At 36.1% G+C, this 23,202-nt stretch overlaps 1 protein-coding gene across 1 annotated transcript in view; it reads right to left on the bottom strand.

The window, feature by feature from the left end:
- LOC150080606 (A disintegrin and metalloproteinase with thrombospondin motifs 6-like) overlaps positions 1-23,202 on the bottom strand; it is a 518,673-nt gene that overhangs the window by 135,806 nt on the left and 359,665 nt on the right. Inside the window, exons 14-16 of the mRNA XM_090381965.1 lie at positions 10,432-10,559; positions 5,717-5,837; positions 2,696-2,937 (exon numbers count right to left, since the gene is read on the bottom strand). Of these exons, the coding sequence (XP_090238091.1) occupies positions 2,696-2,937; positions 5,717-5,837; positions 10,432-10,559 (491 nt within the window). The remainder of the gene's footprint in view (positions 1-2,695; positions 2,938-5,716; positions 5,838-10,431; positions 10,560-23,202) is intronic.

The following is a 23,202-nucleotide window of genomic DNA, read 5'->3' on the forward strand; positions in this document are numbered from 1 at the left end:
TTCGAAACAAATGAGATCATATCTGTGCAGGTGGAACGACCCTTGATAAATCCGTGAGAGTAATCTGACAAATTAAGTTTCATAAAGTTAAATAGCTGCTTCATTACAATGGATTCAATTATCTTTGAGAGTGTATTCAATTGACAAACTGGTCTGTAATTGTTAGGTGAGGATGGGTCTCCTTTTTTGTAAAGAGGGGTAACAAAGGCCTTTTTCAGTTGAGCTGGATAGATTCTACTTTCAAATACCAATTTTATTAAGTGAAGTAATGGCTTTATAAGTGTAGTTCTACATTTTTTCCATAAGACAGTAGATAAGAATGGAAGCAAAAAGTGATAAAATAAAGGAAGACTGAGCAATTTTCTCTGGTTGCTTTTGATGTACAAGTACCTTAACAACTATATGATTCTGGCAATGATATTTGAACCGCATCTTGAGATTTGAGTGATGGGGTCATAGGCTGAGTGATAAGCTGATGCCAAATCAGGATGGTAAATCAGAGGCCTATCATACAAAACAATGAACCAAGACTGCGCTTAGCTGGAACCACCAACTTCATTTTTATTCAGTGGGTAATGTGGTGTTTTACATTTGACACCAATTTTTGCAATTTATAATGAGGCTGCCAATAGATGAATTTCTTCAAAATTTTGTTAGTAGATGAAATACACACTGAAGAAAGAAAGGAAGTATAATAATTTTTTTTCAAAAAACAATTCATCACGAGAAACAAATTTTATTTTTATTTGCATGTAAAGGAACTATTATAGTATAGTTTCTTTTCACATGTTCTGATCTAAACACGTGAAAGCATGTCTTAGCTGAGTAAACCAGCTGCAGCTGCCACACACTAGCTAATTATTCATTATTACAGTAAGTAAATGCACAAACTGCAGATGATTCAAAAATCTGGCAAAATGCCAGTTTAGTGAGAGCCCTCCTATTCATTTATGCTGGTAATAAACTAAAAAGGCTTGGTAACATTTCATACTTGATCCAATGTTTTCCCTGTTTTTATTGGAGATGAGATTTGTGTAATTTTAAATGGGGAAATCAAAGATAACATTTTTGTTGAAAGGTACTAAGAGTTTCAGCTGTGTGGATGGAGTAGATGAACAGCACAAAATTGCTGAAATTTGATCTGGGTTGGTTGGTTTAAGTTTTTATGGCACATTGGGCCATAATATGCTAAGTCCATTTGATCTGGGTCTAGTAGACCAACAGTGAGTACCAACAGGTTAATTATAATAACTACAAGGTCTTTACAAAAAGATTCTCCAATATTAATTAAATATATGTACTGCACAATACATAACATATACGAATGTGTTTATTGTTTTTGAACTCAGCAGTCTTGGGACAGTGACAATTACATGAAAACAATATGTGCACCACTGGTATCCAAAATTGCATAATCATTTTTGTGAATGTTCAATTATTCCAGCCAGAGTTTCTTGAATGATGTTCACAGATGTTAAATTTCTTTCTCTAGTCTTTGAGAGTTGAGCATGGATTGTTTCTGTAAATAGTATCCTTAAGTTAAAAAAAAAAAAAAAAAGTCACATTGGTTCAGATCTGTAAAGTATGGTAGCAAGAACAATCCACATCTAAAATGTGCAGGAAATTAATTAAACAAACCTTGGCAGTGAATGATCACTGCGAACAACACTGCATTTGTTATATGTGGTCATATCCCATCATATTTAAAAAATATTTAGTCAAAATTTATACCCATATTTTGGAGAAATGGGCTAAACTCTTCTTCAAGAAAATGTAGATAATAGTCACAATATCAACAAAATTGATCTAATGATACCAAAAGCTGCATTTTCTCAGAGTACAATTTAATATTCATTATTTTATGTGGATTTTCTTTAGCCCATATGTGCACCACTGGCATCCAAAATTGCATAATCATTTTTGTGAATGTTCAATTATTCCAGCCAGAGTTTCTTGAATGATGTTCAAGAAACTCTGGCTGGAATTTTCATCCATTTTGACCATTTTCATTTGGACCATTTGGACCATTTTCATCTGAATGCAGCCATTCAGATGAAAATGGTCTTTATCCTTAAATTATATGCTTATTAGAGCAGCACATGCAATACAAAAAACTGAATCTTCTATTTTATATATGTTGGAATAATCCTGTATGTTGGTGATTCTCCTAATTCAAATTGTGAAAGCCATTTTACAGATTTTCCAGGACCTCCCAACAGTGCATGCTGAACATGCACAATGTATCTTTGTTTTGAATACCTTATTTTTACTGACAATACTCTGTTTGTTTAATGATCAGCCATAGACTTAATATTAAACTTGTTAACTAATCTATTTATTGTAGACCTGCTTTGAGCTGTCTAGCACTCACATTTTACACAAAAATGTGTAAAATGTGAGTGCTAGACAGCATTTTGGCAAAACTGTTTCATTAAGAATATAAGCTGCTCTACTGTGTGCCATCTTACTCAGTACTGCTTTTATTAAGTAATCACAAGGGGGCAACATATCCTGCAAAGACTGCTGAAATCAGAGCCAGCAAAAATATTTATGTATGCCTTGTTTCAGTAAATATATATAATTAAAACAGGAGTTTCTTTTTGGTAAGACCCTGTAAGAAACATAACATAGTCACCTAAAAATGTATATAACCTAAATACATTATATGAAATCATAATAAGAACTACATAATTACTAAAACATGAATGTCTTCTTTAATAGGTCCAGGAGCATGAAGAGATTCTTTTTCTTTTTCTCGTTGATAATAAAACATGGTGCCTGCTGCACGATATTCTCCACTCCATTGAATAAACCATCGTCCATTTAAATAAAACTCTCCATCTTTCCCTTGTATAGCTATATAATTACTTGCATCTTCCACCTCTTCTAGTCTTATGTTACGTGCTCCTTCTGGAATTTTTACTACTGGCACATAGCCTACAAATTAAATAAATTAGCCAGTCAAGTGATACTTAAGTAATATTAATTATGCATATTTTAATATATAAATATAAGCACAACATATATGTTCACATGCAAACATAAAGGTAAAGGCTGAGCTACCATTTCCATACCTGTAAACATGAATGTCTTCTTTAATAGGTCCAGGAGCATTCTGTTCCCATTCCCATTCTGTCTGATTTCCAGTATTAATGTATACAGTATTTGATATTTTTCAAGCATGTTTAACTTTTTTTTTTTTTTTTTTTAACAGATTTTCATCATGTTTGTCTTTTTTTTATACAAATTTTATTTACCAGTACAGACTTTTCATAGTTAGTTATCAGTTAAGAAATTAGTGTAAGAATTTCTGCTTTTAAACTAATGACCATGAGCCACCATATAAACCACTCCTCACCTAATTTTGCAAAATTCTACCTAGCAAATATTATTTATTGTTTCACTTTTTGATACTGATATTGAGAATTTTGTAATTATTTTTCAATTTCTTGTATTACTGTTTGATTATCATCAAAAAGAATTGCATTTGTATGTGATTTTGTTAAGTAAAATACCCAGGTTAACCATATTCTTTCAATCTATGGTGACATCATCCAACATGGATGATGTCATCATAAATTGAAAAGAAGAGAAAATATACAATGTACCTGTTCTTATACAGCAGCTAATATTTATATCCTCTTTATTACTGAAGCCTAAATCTAAAATTATTTTTGTTATTTGATATAAACTTTATATGGCTTGTATTAGACTTGAATACGAGTTATGGGCAGTTAATGAAAAATAGCATTCTAAGGGAATTAAAAAAAAATAATAAAAAATAAATGAATCACAACTTAAAATTAAGAACTTCCATAATCTTCCTCAATGTTAGGATTAATACAGGCATGCATCAGCAAAAAAAAAAAAAAAAAAAAATCCGAATTCACCCCTCCATTAGCTCCAAACCAAAAGTTGGTCCAGTTCTTCCTTAAAAGTTATTTAAGCTATCAACTTCCACAACGACAGATGGAAGTTTGTTACAGCAATGAACCACCTGCTGGCTAAAGGCAAATTTCCACACATCTATTCTACAACTGTCTTTCCTCAATTTGAACTTATGCTCCTCAGGTGCATAATCTCTGTACTCATTCCAGCAGCTCTACATCCTTCTGAGGCCTTCAGACCAGTATACAGTACTCAAGGTGTGCCCTGACCATTGCCTTATACAAAGAGATAATCATCTTATCCCTGCTAGCAAAATTCCTGTATATCAGTGACAAGATCCCATGAACTGCTCTGGCAGCCTGTCTGCACAGCTCAGAAAACTTTGTATCTAACTGCACAATTACTCCCAAGTCTTTTTCATTCTCCACTACCCTGAGTTTAGTACCACATAGTTGGTATGTTACTCTGGGCCTATTGCTACCCATATGCTGTATTTTGCATTTGTCAATGTTAAACTTCAATTGCCACCTCTCAGTCCATTTGCTCAACTTTTCTAGACCCTGCCAACTTTCATATAGTCTACAAAATTGGACATTAAACCTGATTGATAACAAATGAACCTGAATGATAAAGAAACTTGGAAATTATACATTCATCAATAACATTCATAAATATAGATAACAACAATGGGGACTCCACTAATAACATTAGTCCATGAAGAGGACTAATCTATCAGTCCACTGATTATCCCTCTCTGTCATCTCCCACTCAACCATCCCTTTATCCATAACAGCAACTTGCCCTTAATTCCATACTGCTCCAATTTGTACAGGAGCCTTTCATGTGCAACAGTAACAAAAGCTTTTCTGAAATCAAGTATATGATATCAAAATTATTTTTTTTCATCCAGTTCCTTTGTGACCACATCATGGTATTTAATCAAATCAGTCACACAAGATTTCCACTTAGCAAACCTATGCTGTATCAGAACTATAACTGCAGTCTTGTCTAGATGACCCTGCAATGCTTTTTTTGACCAGTGACTCCATTATTTTTCCTGGAACAGAAGTTAAACTAACAAGTCTGTAATTGTTCATTCCACCCTTTGAACCCTTTGATTCCACCTTTGTGAATTGGGAATACATTTGCATATCTCCAGTCTATGGGGACCTCCCCTGAATCCAAGGATGCTCTGATAATTATGGCTAAGTGTTTACTTACTTCCTTTACTGATTCCTTTAATATAACTGGAGAGATCTTATCCACTCCAGGTACCTTTCTTATATTTAATTCAACAATTTATCCTCCACTTTGCTCTCAATTATTACAAAATCATTTAGCTCCCTGTTCGAGTTTTATAAACTTCTAGCCTCTGCTTCCCTACAGAATTCCTCATGTGTGAATGTAGATACAAAATACTCATTCAGTTTTTGTAAACTACCTGGGAAGGATCATCAACAGTTGAACCATCGATATCAAGTAAACCAATCTGATTCATTTCCTTGCTCCTAGATTTCACATAAGTATGTTATGAAAAATAGGCAGTGTTTTTTTTTTTTTTTTTTTTTTTTTTTACTTTCCTATATAAGCAAATGTTTGATCATATGTGAAAAACAATCAAACAAAAAATAAATGGATTACAACCTATAATTAAGAACTTACACACTTATCCTTAAGTGTGCATTTTCTAATGCAATTAAATGTCGACACTATGTTATATCATTTTAACTTACATCAGCAATGAATTTAATTTTTATTTTCTTGAAATATAGATTACATATTTTTAAGATAATTAATGATAGAAGTTCATTTTAAAAAGGCAACTCACCCAAACCTTGCTTCTGTTCAAACTTTCCTCTGATAGTACGGCATAAAGTACCATCTCCGTGACAGATACCACAGCGGTCCTCTTGAGCATTTGAGTCAATGCCCCAGTCACAGGCAACTTTCTTTGGACAAAAAAAATAAATTTAAATAAAATAAAGAAGAAAAAGAAAGAAAGATATATAATAACTTAATTTAATCAGGCCAAAAAAAAAAAAAGAAAGAAAATGAAGCAAGTTGTTTTGCACTTGCTTTCAATTTAATGCAATTTCGAGCATTTAATCAACAGTCTCTCTTTCCATAATACATTGCAAAATTAACTATGATAAACAATATACTGCTTATTAAAGGCAATAGTTTTGATGAGATGAACTCAATTTCAAGTAACTTTATTTTAATTTTAATTTAATAGCCTAAATTCAGCCTAAAATCAATGTTTTCAGTCTCATAAATCCAAATACTTGCAGCTCTCTATTTAAATTTTTTCAATTTTTTTACCAATGTTATTCCTTCAATGTTTATATAAATTCATTCCGAACATAATCAAATTTTGGCTACTGAATGTGCTTAGCTTGCCTGTGGATAATTATTTCTATAATAGGACTTACATTCAACTTCTACTGAAAAGGCAAATTAATCAAAAAGAGAAGTCTTTTCAAAGATAAATTGTGAGAACACAATCACACACTGCCTCGATGCTACACTACAAATAAATAACACATAAAAGGGAGGTATAGTGGTACTACTCTCCCCCACCACCCAGAGATAGCCATTATATTTCCAAAATACAATATATTTTGGAAGGGGGTGAAGGGTGAAAAGCTTCACAAAGTCACTTCATTGAACTCCCATGGCATGCCAGTGGGAGGTCAGCCACTCCAATCAGTGATGATTTAGCTTACAAAGTGAACTTCTTATTCACAGATAAGGGTAGCATGCAACTGTGGTATACAGACTCTTATGAGTAAGTGTTTATGTACCACAGACATCCATGGACAGCAATTTTGTATCAGGTAGACTGCACAGAAACTGACATGCAGATAAATTTAATTTTATTTTTGAAACCTGAACACTTTGAAACATGGAAGAGCAAATTTTGAAGGCAGACTAGAAATATTCTTGTTCTTTTTGTCAATGACAATGTTATATTATTGATAACAATAAAACAAAATGACATTTTATTTTGGGGAACCACCAATAAAACAAGGAACCAAAAACGTTTGTGTGACATTGAGCTAAGAGCATTCAACAGCTTTGTTGATTTGCACACCTTTTGGGATATTTCATCTTGTAAGTTATTTAAAACATCACCAAGTTGTGAGTTGTTGTACTAATGGGGTGAATAACCTACCACTGATAAGGTGACAAACACTAAAATAACATTTTAAATTTAATCCACCTTCCTCTGTGAAGAAGGGGATTAAATTACAAAAGACTATCATTATACACTGGATCAGAATTTTCCAAATTTCCAGTGGCCATCTATCATAAAAATAAGCCATGAAAACATTGCATTTCTTTATTACAGCTTTTGTACACAGTAAACTACAAATGTAGACTTTTTTCGAGAGGAGAGAGAAAGGTGACATGCAGTAAATACAACATGAGATGACTGCTACACAACCACAGAGGTGGGTGGGGAAGCAATTCTGCCACCTTTTATAGTCATCTTCCATTCACCCCCCATACTGAGTGACTAATCCTAATACAGGACAAGAGTCTTCTGTTTGTATGAAACGTATGTGCACAGGTCTATTTGTACATTGTGTGGTTAGAAAAAAACCTCAAAATAACTCAAAGAGGGCTCCGCTCCCTTGCCTGAGATCAGCTAACTACACCCAGAAAAGGCTTAAAGAATTTCTCCTGTCACAGATGGGAACAATAACAATACTAAACCTCTCCAAAAACTGGCAACATATTGTACTAAGTGCACAAAAGACTAATATACAGAACAGTAAAGTAATTAATTATTACTCATTTTCCATTTCCAAAATAAACTTTGTACAATACAATATATTTTGGAAGGGGGTGAAGGGTGAAAAGCTTCACAAAGTCACTTCATTGAACTACCAATGTTGTAAGTCTTTGATATCTTCCACTATAGATATGGACTTGTGTACTGTATTTTGAGAGGCAACAATCCCCTGAGCTACTTAATTTTATATGGTGCCTCTGTAGCCAGGTGGGAAGGAGCAGCAGTGCGTAGCACACGCTTCTTGATTAGACCGGGGTTCGAGCCCGTCACCACCAAATACAGAGGATGCGGAAAGGTCAGGGAATGACCACCGCACATCCCAGAGAAATATGGTCTATTTGCTAATGCTCCTAAAAACTAAATGACTAACTAACTTAATTTTATATTATATAACATTTGGACAAATACAAGTGGATGAAATAAATGTTCTAAAATTATTCACAAAACAGTAAACATGTTTAGTAAACCATTACCTCAGTCTAATGATTTATGTGTGAATTGTGCATCGTGAAACTCAGTAAGTCATTGCTTATTATCAATCAAATACTAATCTTGTACATGAATAGCAATTAGACAATTCCACGATAGCAAAATTTATCAATCACTGGAGCATGGTCAAAACTTAATTTAAACTGAGTTGAGATTTTAATTCTGTACAATCAGCTCTAATGCTGCTTTAGTAAATGGCCAATCACAGAATTAAATTTAATTCTTCATGGTTTGTCAGATTCACCCATTTTCCTAAATGCAGCTGGAAAAGGGAGATGCCACAAGCTTATATGGCATCAGCCAAAAAAAAAAAAAAAAAAAAAAGTTTATCTGTCCATCCTCGCTAACAGTTTGTTTAGTTCTTTCTCTTGGGATTTGGAAGGTTCAACTTACTTCTCTTTTAGAGAATTGCAACTCATTCATGATATGGCATTGAGGCAAACTATAGCAATAGCCATACAATTTGAGAGATAAAAGAAGCCTTTGAAAAGACTTCTTTTCATGTCAATTTGCCTATTTTATAAAAAGAAAAGTTAAAAAAAAATGGAGGCAAGCGTCCTATTATAGAAATAATTCCCAATATAAAAGTACTGCACTCAAGATACAAGTGCCTATCCAAATGTTCTGATGAAAATATATATGCATAAAACAAATTAAATTTAGTAAGTTAGTGCAGTAATTCATTTTAAATTAACTGCTATCATTAACTTCAATTCATATAAAAATACTAACAATTCATTTTATATAAAAACATACTAAAAAGTTAATCTGCTTTAGCAGGTAATTTTTTAGTTTCGGCATATTTTACTACTATTGTTATGTAACATAAATCTAGCCAGAGATGCTATGGTCCAGTCTCAAAAGTAACATCCTTTGATTTTCAGCAAATCAGTGACAAACAGTGCCACAGAGAATAACTCTAAGCATGTTCTGAAATCAAACCCAAAAGCCACTGCCAGGAAATTTAACTTTTTCCCCCCTTCCACATCCTTTAAAATGTTAGTATTAAATTTGATGCAATCCATCCAATAGTCAGTCTTTGAGACCTCTTGCTCAAGTTTGTTTCTAAGAAAATGTTGGCAGTTACAAATCAGTCCCATTTCTTGCCATTCCTGTAAATGGAGGGAATCCTGTTCCTGACTTATTATTATGCACATTAATTCGTTCCTGCCTCATTACTGTGTATTTACCACTCTTTTTGTCATTCTTCTTTGAAGATAAGTGACACATGCAATGAACAAACAATGTAGTGATGTGGGTACTCCCAAGGAAAATTGGTCTAGGGTGCAGAGTTATAGTTATCAGCATTTACAACAGACTTTAATTTGGCGCAGAAGCCACTGAATGGCATAACTCAAATTATGGACACTATTACAGTTTTATTACTTAATGTATATTAGATATAAATATCTTAAACTTAGTTAGATATCTCTCAGTAATTTAAAATACTAAAGAAGTTGGTTGGTTGGAGGTTTCTCAGAACAGCAATTGATTATACTGCACTAGTTCATATGATTTTAAATGTATGATCCCTTTCAATGTATTACATGTCTATACTGGTGTGTACTGGTCAATTTGCATGATATGTGAGCTGAAACACTTGCAAACACTACTCCCTTCACCTGAGGTCAGCTAACTATGCCCCCAACTGAGGAGACCTGTAAGAATTCCTCCAGTCTCCAGCAGGGTCAACCTCAGACCTCAACAAGCAAGTAATAAGTGGCAAACCTGATATACTTCACAGTGCATGATGAAATTCATTACATAGAAAATTTGCTAATTTGACAGAGACCATGATACTTAATCACCTAGTTAAAAAAAAAATAAATAATAAATAATTCTTTGTGAACATGGGCAATATTCTCTATTCACAATTTACACAAGTCTTCCACATTCATTCTCTCTCTTTCTCTCTCTCTCTCTCTCTCTCTCTCTCTCTCTTACTGAAACTAAAAACATAAGATAGAAATTATAAAGACAATGGCAGAAGTCGATAAATTATAATCAACAACCTTTACTTCAGTTAACAAATTGAATAGCTGAGTAGTTGAAATTTAAGAAAGGAACAAAGAAAAATACCATCAAGAAAAAATGGAATGTTGCTTTCAATGTCAGAAACTTAAGCTGCTATTCAATTTTGACATAGTCAAAGCTGGTTTACATGTAGCATTTTTGTGTTTTAGACAGCCTTTCAATATATCATTGTTGTTATTATTTAAAAATATTAGGTATGAATTATTAATTTATACTCTTACCCTGCATTTACCATTGATGCACATGTCTCGGGTTCCTGGATTACATGGCGTTCCATCTTTTACTGTATCTGACAACATCACTGAGAAAAACTTCCCCTGTGGCTTACAATGAAGCTGACAGGGAGTCACTACACAAGGAAAGTATGTAGTAAATTTTAAATGATGAAACTGTCATTTCTGAAAATGAAAGATACTGATATTTGTAAACAGATTTATAGTCAAGTAGAAGTTTTCTTTTGCTTTACTGCAAGGAGAAATTAATTCAAGATATAAATTATATTGTATTATTATTGTGATGAAGCTTCAAGGAATCCAGTGATTTATTATCAAAAATCTAGTACTGACACCAAATTCCTTCAATGGTTTCGTATGCTTTTTTTTTATTATTGAAAAAAGCATATCAACACCAACAGACAATGAAAGTCAAAATACATAAAATAGCCAATTTGTAAAATAAAGAAAGAGAATGCAAAAGAGAAAAAAAATGACAAATAGCACTGCAACCTACAGAAACCGTTTGAATGCTCATTTACTGTAACACATTACCATTAGCATATGATGCAAGAAAGTACGCTTATACAACATCAGCCAAAAAAAAAAAAAAAAAAAAAAAAACAACCTTCCCATTTCTCCCATCCATTCGCTCCACATTTTGTCTAGTTCTGCCTTGAATTTACTTAAGCTGTCAAGTTCAAAGACAGATGGAAGTTTGTTCCTGCAATCCAACAACCGCTGGCTAAAGGCAAACTTCCGTACATCCATTCTACAACTGTCTTTACTCAAATTTGAATTTACATCTCCTCAGGTAATTAATTTGGGCAAGAGGACAAATCCCATCAACATTGAGCATGCTCAAACCATTCAAGACCTTATATACTTCAATCAGATCACCTCACACATGCCTAGTCTTCAGACACTGTAATTTGCAAAATTTAAGCCTTTCTTCATAAGAGCAACACTTTGTTCCTACATCCTTCCTAAAATGTGGCCTCCAGACTCAAGGTGACCTGATATTGCCTTATACAAGGAAATAATCACATCCTTTTCCCTGCTAGAAAAATTCCTGTATATCATTGACAAGACACATTGAACTACTTTTGCAGACTGTCTGCACTGCTCAGAAAACTTCATATTTGACTGCATAATTAACCCCAAGTCCTTTTCATTCTCTACCACACAGTTAGTGGTAGAGAATGAAAGTTAGTGTAGTACCACACATATGTTACTCTGGAGTTACTGCTACTCATATTCAGTACTTTACATTTGTCAATGTTAAACTTCAGTTGCCACTGCTCAGCCCATCTGCTCAACTTTTCTAAATCCTGTTGCAGCAGCATACTGTCAGTAGTGTGATTAACAATCATGCTAACCTTCGTGTCATCTTCAAACTTATACATTAAGCCTAATATTACATCATCAATATCATTAATAAATACAGAAAACAACAATGGACCCAACAGTGAACCCTGGGAGACTCCACTAATAACATTAGTCCACAAAGAGCAGTGATCATTGATTACCACACTCTGTCTTCTCTCGCTCAACCCATCCCTTTATCCATAGCAGCAATTTGCCTCCAAGCCATACTGCTTCAATTTGTGCTGCAGTCTTCCATGTGCAACAGAATCAAAAGCTTTCCTAAGATCCAAGTACAGTCAAACTTGGTCATAACGAGCACAGAAATAACAAGATCACAGCTGTAATGAGCAAAAAGCCATAATGATTTTAATTTACGCATATTCCCATACAATCGCTCGCTGTTATAACGAGTGTACTACACAGATATACCGAACAAATTTTGGTAACTCTGCAAATATTCTTAATTGCTCGGGGTCGACAAAACCCAATTGTTGGAATAGACAAAAATGAAAAGAGTGACTTAGCTTTTATGACCACCGCATTGCATCGGACTAGTGGCCAGTTTATGATCTTGTCCTTTTGGAGACGGGGTCTATACAATAATGCATTGGCGTTTCGCTTGTTGCATTATCCTATTTACAGATTGTCTTGTATTCACTAAACCATAAATTTATTTCGGGACTTCTAAGAATTTTGTCAATGGGACTTCTAAGAACTTTGTGTGCATTTCAGGACTTCAAAGAATTTTGTAATGATTTTGGGACTTCAAAGAATTTTGTATGCAGATCACTTTACTGTCATTTTAAATAAAATCAGTTAGAAATGAATCCTTCCTTCAGAAACATGTCTACTAACAAAAGAAAGTGTCTTTCAATTTGCAAAAAAGTTGAAATTATTCGTGAGTTAGAAAGTGGTAGAAAAAATTTTGAAGTGTGTAAAATGTTTCTTTGTCCTCTTCAACAATAATTGACTTTGTGGAAGAATAAACATGTTTATGTACCGGCACTGGAAAAGAACAAAAGATTAAAAAATTAGAAAGTGCAAGGTTACAAATGCCGAGGAAGCATTGCTTCAATGGTTCACAACAAAAAGAAGTGCTGGATTTTCAATAGCCGGTCTGATCTTGAAGGCCCAAGTGGAAAAATTGCTAAAAACATCTGTGTGTGTTTGTGTGTTGATCACACATTGCAGAAGTTAAGTGAAACTTCTTTAGGTGATTATTTATAACTTGACGGAGGATCAAGTATTGACCATATGAATGCCGCAGGAAACGAATCTGCATGAATGTGAGCTTTGGATATATAAGACGTTCTGTTACCAAATCTAGTTTCGGAAAATGATGTGGCATCAGATGATATTTAAAACCATTTGACTTCGATAGTGGTGGAATCACTTTGTTCCTCAGACAGCCACGACAACTGTTCCAGGCCGATATTTCACTTACATCCTCATTTTGGAAATGCTATTTGAAGAAAAGGGCGATCTCGAGCTGTTACAATCTTCACATCATTCTTGAACACACACACACACACACACACACACACACACACACACACACACACACACACACACACACACACACACAAACAAAACAGACTGAACCAAAATCATTATCAAGGAATGTACATTTAAACTGTGCATGGATGGTTTGGTGTTTCCTAAAATATTGTTGCTGCTCCGGCTGTGTACTACATGTTCTACGATTTCAGGTTGAACTTCTGGAAACTGGTTTTGGCTTCTTTGCTTTCCGTTTAGGACTCTGCTTCGAAAGCTCTTCATTTTTTCATTTGCAGTATCAATGTCCATGACTCCTTCCAAATTCACTTCTAACATTTCTGGGGAGATGTAAGGCTCTGAAGATGTGATTGGATTTTCTCCGGATTCTACGTTCAACTCCATTGCATGCTGTAATTTCTTCCGCTTTCGAAATAGCTTAGATCTCTCCTTTGTATTCAATGTAGGTGGTTTACTAGTCACAATGCACGTATACTTACTCTATATGCCTTACAATGCTCACTATCGGTCTACCATATGTTGAATTATAAATTTTTTTCTGTCAAATTTTTTTTTGAATACAGTGGAGAATAAAGAAAGAAATAGTATGACACAATCAGTACGGGTACTGATTAACTCATGTGTCTCTCGTGCCTGATAGAGAGTGGTACAATGGTGAGAGGGCAGATATGTGCTACACGTGCATTATACTGTTGATAATCCTGCTCAGATAACAAACAAACTGAATGAGTATTTTGCATTTACATTCACACATGCGGAGTTATTAAGGAAGGAAAATGACAGAAGTTTATCAAACTGGAACAGGGTGCTTAATGATTTTGTAATAACCGAGAGCAAAGTGGAGGAGAAATTGTTGAAGTTAACTATAAGAAAGGCACCTGGAGTGGATGGGATCTATCCGGTTATATTAAAGGAGGTGGCAAAAGAACTAAGCAAATCCTTAGCTATAATTATAAGAGCACCCTTGGACCCAGGGGAAGTCCCCACAGACTGGTGATGTACAAATGTATCCCCAATTCACATGGGGGATCTAAAGGTGACACGAGTAATTACAGACCAGTTAATTTCCGTTCTCTTCCAGGTAAAATAATGGAGACACTGGTTAAAGATGCATTGCAGGATCATCTAGACAAGACAGCAGCAATAATTCAGACACAACATGGGTTTGTTAAGGGGAAAGTCTTGTCACAAATTTTATTGGATACTATGATGTGGTTACAAAGGAACTGGATGCAAAAAATAATTTTGATATCATATACATGGATTTCAGGAAAGATTTTGACACTGTTGCGCATGGAAGACTACCCTTCCATATGCAACAGTGTCCACTAATAAGTCTTCTTTGATTAATGTTATTAATGGAGTCCCACAGGGTTCAGTGTTGGGCCCACTCTTGTTTTGTATATTTTTCAATGATATTGATGAAGGTATATCAGGCTTAGGGTCGAAGTTCACAGATGATACAAATATTGGCAGGATTGTTAATGGCAGTGATGACAATGTGCTACTAGAACAGGATCTAGAAAATTTGGGCAGATGGACTGAGAAGTGGCAACTGAAGTTTAACATTGAGAAATACAAGGTACTACATATGGGTAGGAGTAACCCCAGAGGAACGTACCAACTGTGTGGTACTACACCTAGGGTGGTAGAAAATAAAAAAGACCTGGGAGTAATTGTGCAGTCAACATAAAAGTTTTCTGAAAAATGCAAATAGGCTGCCAAAGCAGCTCATGGGGTATTGTCAATGATATACAGGAATTTTGCTAGTAGGCAAAATGAGGTGATCCTGTGTGCTATCAGACACTCAGCCTAAAACACTGATGGATCCAATATCTCTCTATTACAGAAGATTTAGGAGAAGTTCGGTTGGCCTGCCTCCCTAAAATCCACTCATGCATACCTACTCGATGGTAAGCCCTGTTATATCATTTAGGTGGCAACGAACGTGTAGAGTGGTTCTCTTCAAGATGCCTGGTCAGTGTGAAGAGGAAAAGACCAAACCCTCCAGCATATGAGAGCACAACAATACAAATGGCCCTCAGTCCCCAGCAGCTTTCACTCTCCCTCTTACAGCAGCGAGAGGATCAGAGTGGAAGCAGAGGGCTAAGAATCTCTGGGTACGACCAGGCTGCCATGCACAGAAACTGAACTTGGCCTGTTATAACGTATGATCACTCATCGGTGAAGACAGGATATTAGAGCTGGAAAAGGAATTAGAAAATGTGAATTGGAATATCATCGGTTTGGCTGAAACAAGAAGAAATGAATCACTTATAAGTTTATCAAGTGGAAATCTGCTGTACACCAATGGAAAGAGTGAAGGTGGAGTTGGGTTTCTGGCCCACAGAGATTTTAAAAACAACATTTTGGAATTCAAAAGTACATCACCAAGGGTGTCAAGACTAATACTCAAGTTTTCTAAGAGGTACAAGCTGAAGATTATAATGATTTATGTACCAACATCGAGCCATGATGATGAGGAGGTTGAAGAAATGTACACCGAAATTGAGAGTCTTTTAGATGAGCAGAAAACCCACTACACTATTATTATGGGGGACTTCAATGCTAAGGTTGGAAAAAGGCAAAACAGTGCAGAAAGAGGAACTATAGGAAATTTTGGAATTGGTGAAAGAAATAAAAGAGTTGAAAGACTTGTGGAATTTGCAGAATCTCAAGGACTGTCAGTAATGAACACTTTTTTCAAGAAAAGGGTGAACAGAAAGTGGACATGGAAGAGTCCAAATGGATTAACAACTAATGAAATCGACTTCATCCTCACTAACAGAAGATATATCGTGAATGATGTTACCGTCCTGAATAAGGTAAATGTTGGAAGTGATCACCGAATGGTAAGATGTACACTTGATATAGATGTAGGAAAGGAAAGGAAAAAACTGACTCGAGTAAATAATACAAAGATCTTTGAGATAACAGAGGAGGAGAAAAGGCAGTATGTACCGGAACTTAAGAACAAGTTTGAGCTTCTGCAGACTGCTCAGGACCAAGATATCGACGAGGAATATTACAACTTTCTGAAAGTGATAAAGCCCAAGAAACCTATAGGGAAACAGAAATCCAAAGAAGAAAAAATTAGTCAAGAAACACTTGTCATGATGAACCAAAGACAACAAATGAAGAGCAAGAAAAACACTGACAGGTAGAAAATTGAGTATACTGAGTTATGCAAAGCCATTAGAAAGAGACTCAGAGAGGACATAAGAAGATTTAACACAAGAAAAGTAGAACAAGCATTAAGGGAAAACAAAGGATTTAAATCAGCAGCCATGAGCAGTAATACAGAAAGACAAATGATACTGAAACTGAAGAAAGCGATGGTGTACTTATAAACAGCAGAGAAGGCATAATTCAAATAGCAGAAGACTACTATAGAGAATTATGCAAGGAGCAGGGGAATGATGCCAGCAGTGGGGAAGATGGATTGCAAAGTAGAAACACATACGACATACCCAATATTCTTCCTGATGAGGTAGAACATGCATTGAAGAAAATGAAGAATCAGAAAGCCCCGGGGGAAGATAAAGTTACTGTAGAGTTATTAAAATTGGGAGGAAGAGACATAACACAAAAACTGGCAAGCTCTTCACAAAGTGCATTAGAAAAGGTGTGACACCTAAGCAGCGGAATAATGCAATCATAGTTTTGCTGCATAAGAAAGGAGATAAATCAGAAATTGGAAATTATAGACCAATTAGCTTGTGATCCCACATCTTCAAGTTGTTCACAAGGGTCATTACTAACAAATTAGAAAGAATACTTGATGAGAATCAACCGAAAGAGCAAGCTGGCTTTAGGACAGGATTCTCAACTATGGATCACCTTCACGTAATATCACAGCTAATGGAGAAAGCAAATGAATATAAAACACCATTATGCCTGGCATTTGTGGATTATGAAAAGGCATTTGACTCCATACAGCATAAGGCAATGTTTCGGGCACTGGAAAGACAAAGCATAGATACCTCATATATTATGATTTTGAAGAAAATATATGACAGTGCTACCGCCTTTATTAGACTAGACAAAGACAGTAGCAAATTTAAAATCGAGAAAGGAGTTCGACAAGGAGACACAATATCTCCGAAGCTGTTTACTGCTGCCCTTGAGGAAGCTTTCAGAAGATTAGACTGGTCGCAGAAAGGAGTCAATGTGAACGGAGAGTACCTAAACCATTTACGATTTGCAGATGACATTGTGGTTATAAGCCACAATCCCAAAGAATTAGAGGAAAATCTTAATCAGTTATGCAAAGTTAGTAAGGATTTTGGACTAAAGATGAATATGGCTAAAACAAAAGTAACGATGAACAAGTATGCCACGGAAAGGGAAATAATGATTGAAGGAGCAGTAATTGAAAATGTGGAGTCATATACTTATCTGGGACAAGTTATTAGCTGCAATAATGATAAATGGCTGGAAGTCAAGAGAAGAATAAATTTTGGATGGATAGCATTCAAGAAATATAGTCACATACTGAAGAGCAATATCCCAGTTTGTCTGAAACGTAAAATAATGAATCAATGTATACTCCCCACCATGACTTATGGAAGTGAAACTTGGGCACTCGCCAAAAGAATGGAAGAGAAGCTGAGAACTACACAGCGAAGAATAGAACGAATTATATTGGGAATCAGACTGTTAGATAAGAAGAGAAACACATGGATTAGGCAGCAAACTCAAGTAAAGGACATTCTTATCAAAACTAAAGAACTAAAATGGTCTTGGGCAGGACACATAGCTCGAAGATGATGACAGATGGACTAAGAAAATAACAGAATGGTACCCAAGAGGAGCTAGAAGAAAACATGGAAGATAAAGGCGGAGATGGATAGATGAAATTCATGAGTTTTTGGGTAGTAAATGGATGGTCAGTGCTCAAAACAGAAGGAACTGGAAAGTTGCTGGAGAGGCCTTCATCCTGCAGTGGATTGAAAATGGCTGATGATGATGATAATGCAATAGTCAGGCCACACCTTGAGTACTGTGCACAGGTCTGGAGGGCTCATTTTAAGAAGGATGTTGAGTTGCTTGAGCATGTACAGAGAAGGGCAACTTGGTGAGGGGAACAAAGGGGTCCTCTTACCACGAAAGGTATTTAAGTTATGCAAATTGCAGCAGCTGGAGTCTAGGCACCTGTGAGGTGATCTGACTGAGATGTATAAGGCTTTGAATGGGTTGATCACACTGAATCCTGATGGGATTCTTCCACTTGCTCAGATTACGAACCTCAGTGAGCATAAATTCAAACTGAGGAAAGACAGTCGTAGAATAGATGTGTGAAAATTTTCTTTTAGCCAGCGAATGGTTAATTTCTGGAACTTTCATTTGTCGTTGTGGACGTTGACAGCTTAAAAAAAATTCAAGGAGGAACTGGACAAAGTTTTAGAACAAATGGATGTGTCAAATTGTTTTTTTTTTTTTTTTTTTTTGTTTGGCTGATGCTACATAAGCTTACTTTCTTGCATCACATGCCTCCATTACTACTACTACTACTACTATATCAAGCTCAGGATTAATAAAAAAAGGAAAATTTTCCTACCATCTGTTTAAAAAAATAAACAGTCGCAAGATTTGAATGTTATCAGTGACAATCAATGGGATCTGTAGATTAATAATTTTTATGCTCAAGAATGTAATCAAATATGTGAAACCATGTTCGATTACATTTAGTATTAGTAATGGCTATACAGTGCAAGGAAGCCTAAGGTTTATACTGAACCAGACAAAAAAAGAGTAAAATAAATAATTAATAAATAAAGAAAAGAAAAGGAAATAGACAACCTATGCATTTCCCTCCTCCCTTTGAATTTCCCCAAACCGTCGGCCTCTACCACCCATATAGGTTTATTTCAGTAATTTATAACTTGGTGGCTAAAATAACTTTCTGCAATCCAGTCTAAACATCTCTCCCCGTAACTTGAATTTATTGCCCCTGGTTTCAGAATCATTTATAATTGTGAAAATTTCGTCCTCACTTATTTTACTTTTGCCTCTCAGAGCCTTAAACACCTCAATCAAGTCGCCTCTAAGGTGCCTAGTTTCCAAGCTGTGCAACTCACATATTCAAAGTCTTACCTCATATGGATCCCTTTTGCAGATCTCAGCAGGTGAGTTACCAGTCTTTAAATCCTTTCAAGAAGCTCTGTGTTTTTAGGTGTAGTCTCCACACTTGAGCACCGTATTCCAAGTGTGGAATAACAATAGCCTTATATAATGGGATTATGACATCTTTATCTCTACCAGTAAATGTTTGATAAATTATCGATAGGACACCATGGGCTTTATTTGTAACCTGTCTACAATGATCACAGAACTTCATGTCTGACTATATCGTAAATTCCCAAGTCCCTTTCTTCCAACTACTAACTTTAGTTCAACTCCAAAAAGGGTATAAGTTATTTTGGGGTTGCTGTTCCCCAAGTGTAAGACCTTGCATTTTGCTGCATTAAAGCATGCTGTAACTTTTCTGACCATCCCTAAAGTTTATATAGATCACTCTGAAGAAGCTCTGCTTGGCAGTGATCATTAACTACTATACCGATCTTTACATAATCTGGAAATTTAGACATCACACCCTCTATCACCTTTATTGATGTCATTTAAGAAAATCAACAACAGAGGTCCCGATACTGATCCTTGGGGAACCCCACTTCTTATATTAACTCAATCTGAAGAATAACAATTTATCACACCCCTCTACCTCCTGTCCTAAAGCCATCTTCTATCCATCTAGGCATGTTCCCTGTAATTCCAACCTGTTCCAGCTTATAAAGTAACCGCTCATGTGGTATTGAGTCCAATGCTTTGCTGAAATCTAAATAAACTTGTTTTGTATTGGAATTTTATTTGAAATTGAATAGAAATCATGACTCAGAACAGAGCAGCAAAGCAAAAGCCTCAAACTAATGGGAGTGCTGTGGCTCAGGGGAGAACTAAGGGGGGTTGTCCTCTGAATCACAGCCTTTTGAAATGTGCTGCTTGTTTGACGTTTGTGGAGCAATCAGGAACAGAACATGATATTGCCAAGGGGAATGTGTGTGTGTGTGTGTGTGTGTGTGTGTGTGTGTGTGTGTGTGTGTGTGCGCGCGCGTGCGCGCACGCACGCACGCACGCAATGTAAGGAAATCAGGTGCCAACTCAGCGTTGTTATAGGCCTATATGAGGGCTTGAAGGACAGGGAGGGTGCCCTCGAAGGATTTAAATTGAAGAATCCATCAAGCTCTCAGCTGCCCACATCAATGCCAGAGCTTGCACCTGAACATCACGCAACACAGCGGCAGTCTATAACAGCTACAAGATGATGTGTAATAGAGCCACAGAAAAGGTTCAACAGGCAAAGGCAGTTAATGAGAAATCACTAGCAAACAGAGCAAGGAAGGGGGGGATAAGGAATTCTTCACATATATAAATGCCAAGAAGAGCAGGACAAACCAGATCGGACCGTTATGTAAGGGAAAGGGGATAGTATTAAATACACCAGCTGCCATTGCAGATGAACTCAACAGTTATTTTGCATCAATATTTATAAATGAAAAACCTTTTGTGGCAATGGGAATTTGTGGGAGCGAAGTTGAAAAATATGTAATTAATGATATTGAAATTTTGCAAGCTTATTTAATGAAAAAACTTTCGGGCCTACAGGCCAGTAAGGCTCCTGGAGTTGATGGAATATACCATATAATCTTAAGGGAGGTTATGGTTTTGTAAAGAGAAAATCATGTTTAACAAATCTGGTTCGCTATTTTGAAAGGGGGTCACTGATGAGCTGGATTTATGGAATAATTTCGACATTGTTTATTTAGATTTCAGCAAAGCTTTTGACTCAGTCCCACATGAGCAGTTGCTTTATAAGCTGGAACAGGTTGGAATCACTGGGAAAATCCTTAGATGGATAGCAGGATAGCTTCAGGGCAGGAGGCAGAGGGTTGTGATAAATGGCCATTCCTCAGATTGGGTTGATGTAAGAAGTGGGGTTCCCCAAGGATCAGTATTAGGACCACTGTTGTTTTTAATTTTCATAAACAACATTGATGAAGGGATAGAGGGTGTGATGTCTAAATTGGCAGATGATGTTAAAATTGGTAGAGTAGTTAATGATCACTGTCAAGCCGAGCTTCTCAGAGAGACCTAGATAGACTTCAAGAATTGTCAGAAAAATGGCAGCTATGCTTTACTCCAACAAAGTGTAAGGTATTATACTTGGGAAACAGTAATCCCAAAATGTTGTTGTTGTTGTTTGGTTTTTAGGAGCATTAGCAACTAAGGCCATATTGCTCCGGAATATGCGGTGGTCATTCCTTGACCTTTCCGCATCCTCCATATTTGGTGGTGACGAATCCCAAAATAACTTATTCACTTGGTGGAGTTCAACTAAACCCAGTACTGGAGGAAAGGGACTTGGGTGTTATGATATGGTCAGACATGAAATTCTCTGAGCATTGTAAACAGGTTGCAAGGAAGGCCCATGGTGTCCTATCGATGATTTATTGAACTTTTGCAAGTAGAGATAGGGATGTGATAATCCCATTATATAAGGTTTTTGTTAGACCACACTTTGAATACTGTGTTCAAGTATGGAGACCGCACCTAAAGAAAGAAAGACATCGAGCTTCTTGAAAGGGTGCAAAGATGGGTAACTCGCCTGGTGGGATCAGCAAAAGGGCGTCCTTATGAAGAAAGACTTCGAATATGTGGGTTGCAGAGTTTGGAAACTAGGTACCTTAGAGGAGATTTGATTGAGGTGTTTAAGGCTCTGAGAGGCATCAGTAAAATGAATGAGGATGAAATTTTCAAGATTATAAATGATGTTAGAACTAGGGGACATAAATTCAAGTTACGGGGGGGGGGGATGTTTAGATTGGACTGCAGGAAGTTTTATTTTACCCAGCGGGTTATATATTACTGGAATAAGTTGCCTACATGGGTGGTAGAGGCTGACAGTTTGGGGAAATTCAAAGGTCATCTGGATAGTACCTTCGGGTGAGGGAAGCGCATAGGATGATAGGTTTAATTTCCTTTTCTTTTATTAATTATTATTTTATTTATTTTTCTTTTTTTATCATTGTTTTTGTCGAGTTTTTTTTTAGATGGTGCAGCATAAGCCATAAGCTTTCTTGCACCATGCGGCCATTACTAATACTAATACTAACCCCCAAGACAGAATGCACTGGTCCCAAAGGAACTAGTTGTTGTTGGTGACTCTATTGTCAGGGAGATGAGGAATATATTGTGCAAAAAGGATAGGTGGAACAGGACTAGGGTATGTCTGCCAGGGGCAAAGGCTCATGACATTGTAGGGCAGATATCATCTTTTAAGGGCACAACAGATGATATTGTTGTACATGTTGGCACTAATGATATTAAGAGTAGGAGATCGGCGGAATTACTTAACAACTACAGGTCAATGTTGAAAAAAAGCCACGAGTTAGAGTTGAATTTGAAAGTGTCTGCAATTCTGCCAGACATGATAGGAGGGAGTATATGATAAGAGCCTTATCGAACAATTCGGACTTGGAGAAATTGTGCAAGGCTCAAGGGATAGAATTTTTCTCAGCCTGGTCTGTACTTGTTAACAGGAGAGACTGCTTCTACGGGAATGGGATACACTTAAATAAAAAGGGTGCAAGAATATTTGCTGATGCTATAGAGGTAGAGTTAGGTGGGTTGGAAAACTGCTAGCTTGGGGGGGGATACATGGACTAACAGATCAACAGTAGCCGCTGGCAGAGGTCAAAGTGATTCTTGCACTGCTTCTATTTAAATGAGGAACAGCTTGGAAAACAAGGTTCAGGGTATTCCAGAGACTGCTGGAAGTCATTGCAGAACAAGTAAATACATGGGCTGTGTTAAGGTAGCCCATACAAGAAGCATGCAAAA

This window comes from Mastigoproctus giganteus, chromosome 9 (assembly GCF_048544385.1).
Source record: "Mastigoproctus giganteus isolate SK-2022 chromosome 9, ASM4854438v1, whole genome shotgun sequence".
Taxonomy (NCBI): domain Eukaryota; kingdom Metazoa; phylum Arthropoda; class Arachnida; order Uropygi; family Thelyphonidae; genus Mastigoproctus; species Mastigoproctus giganteus.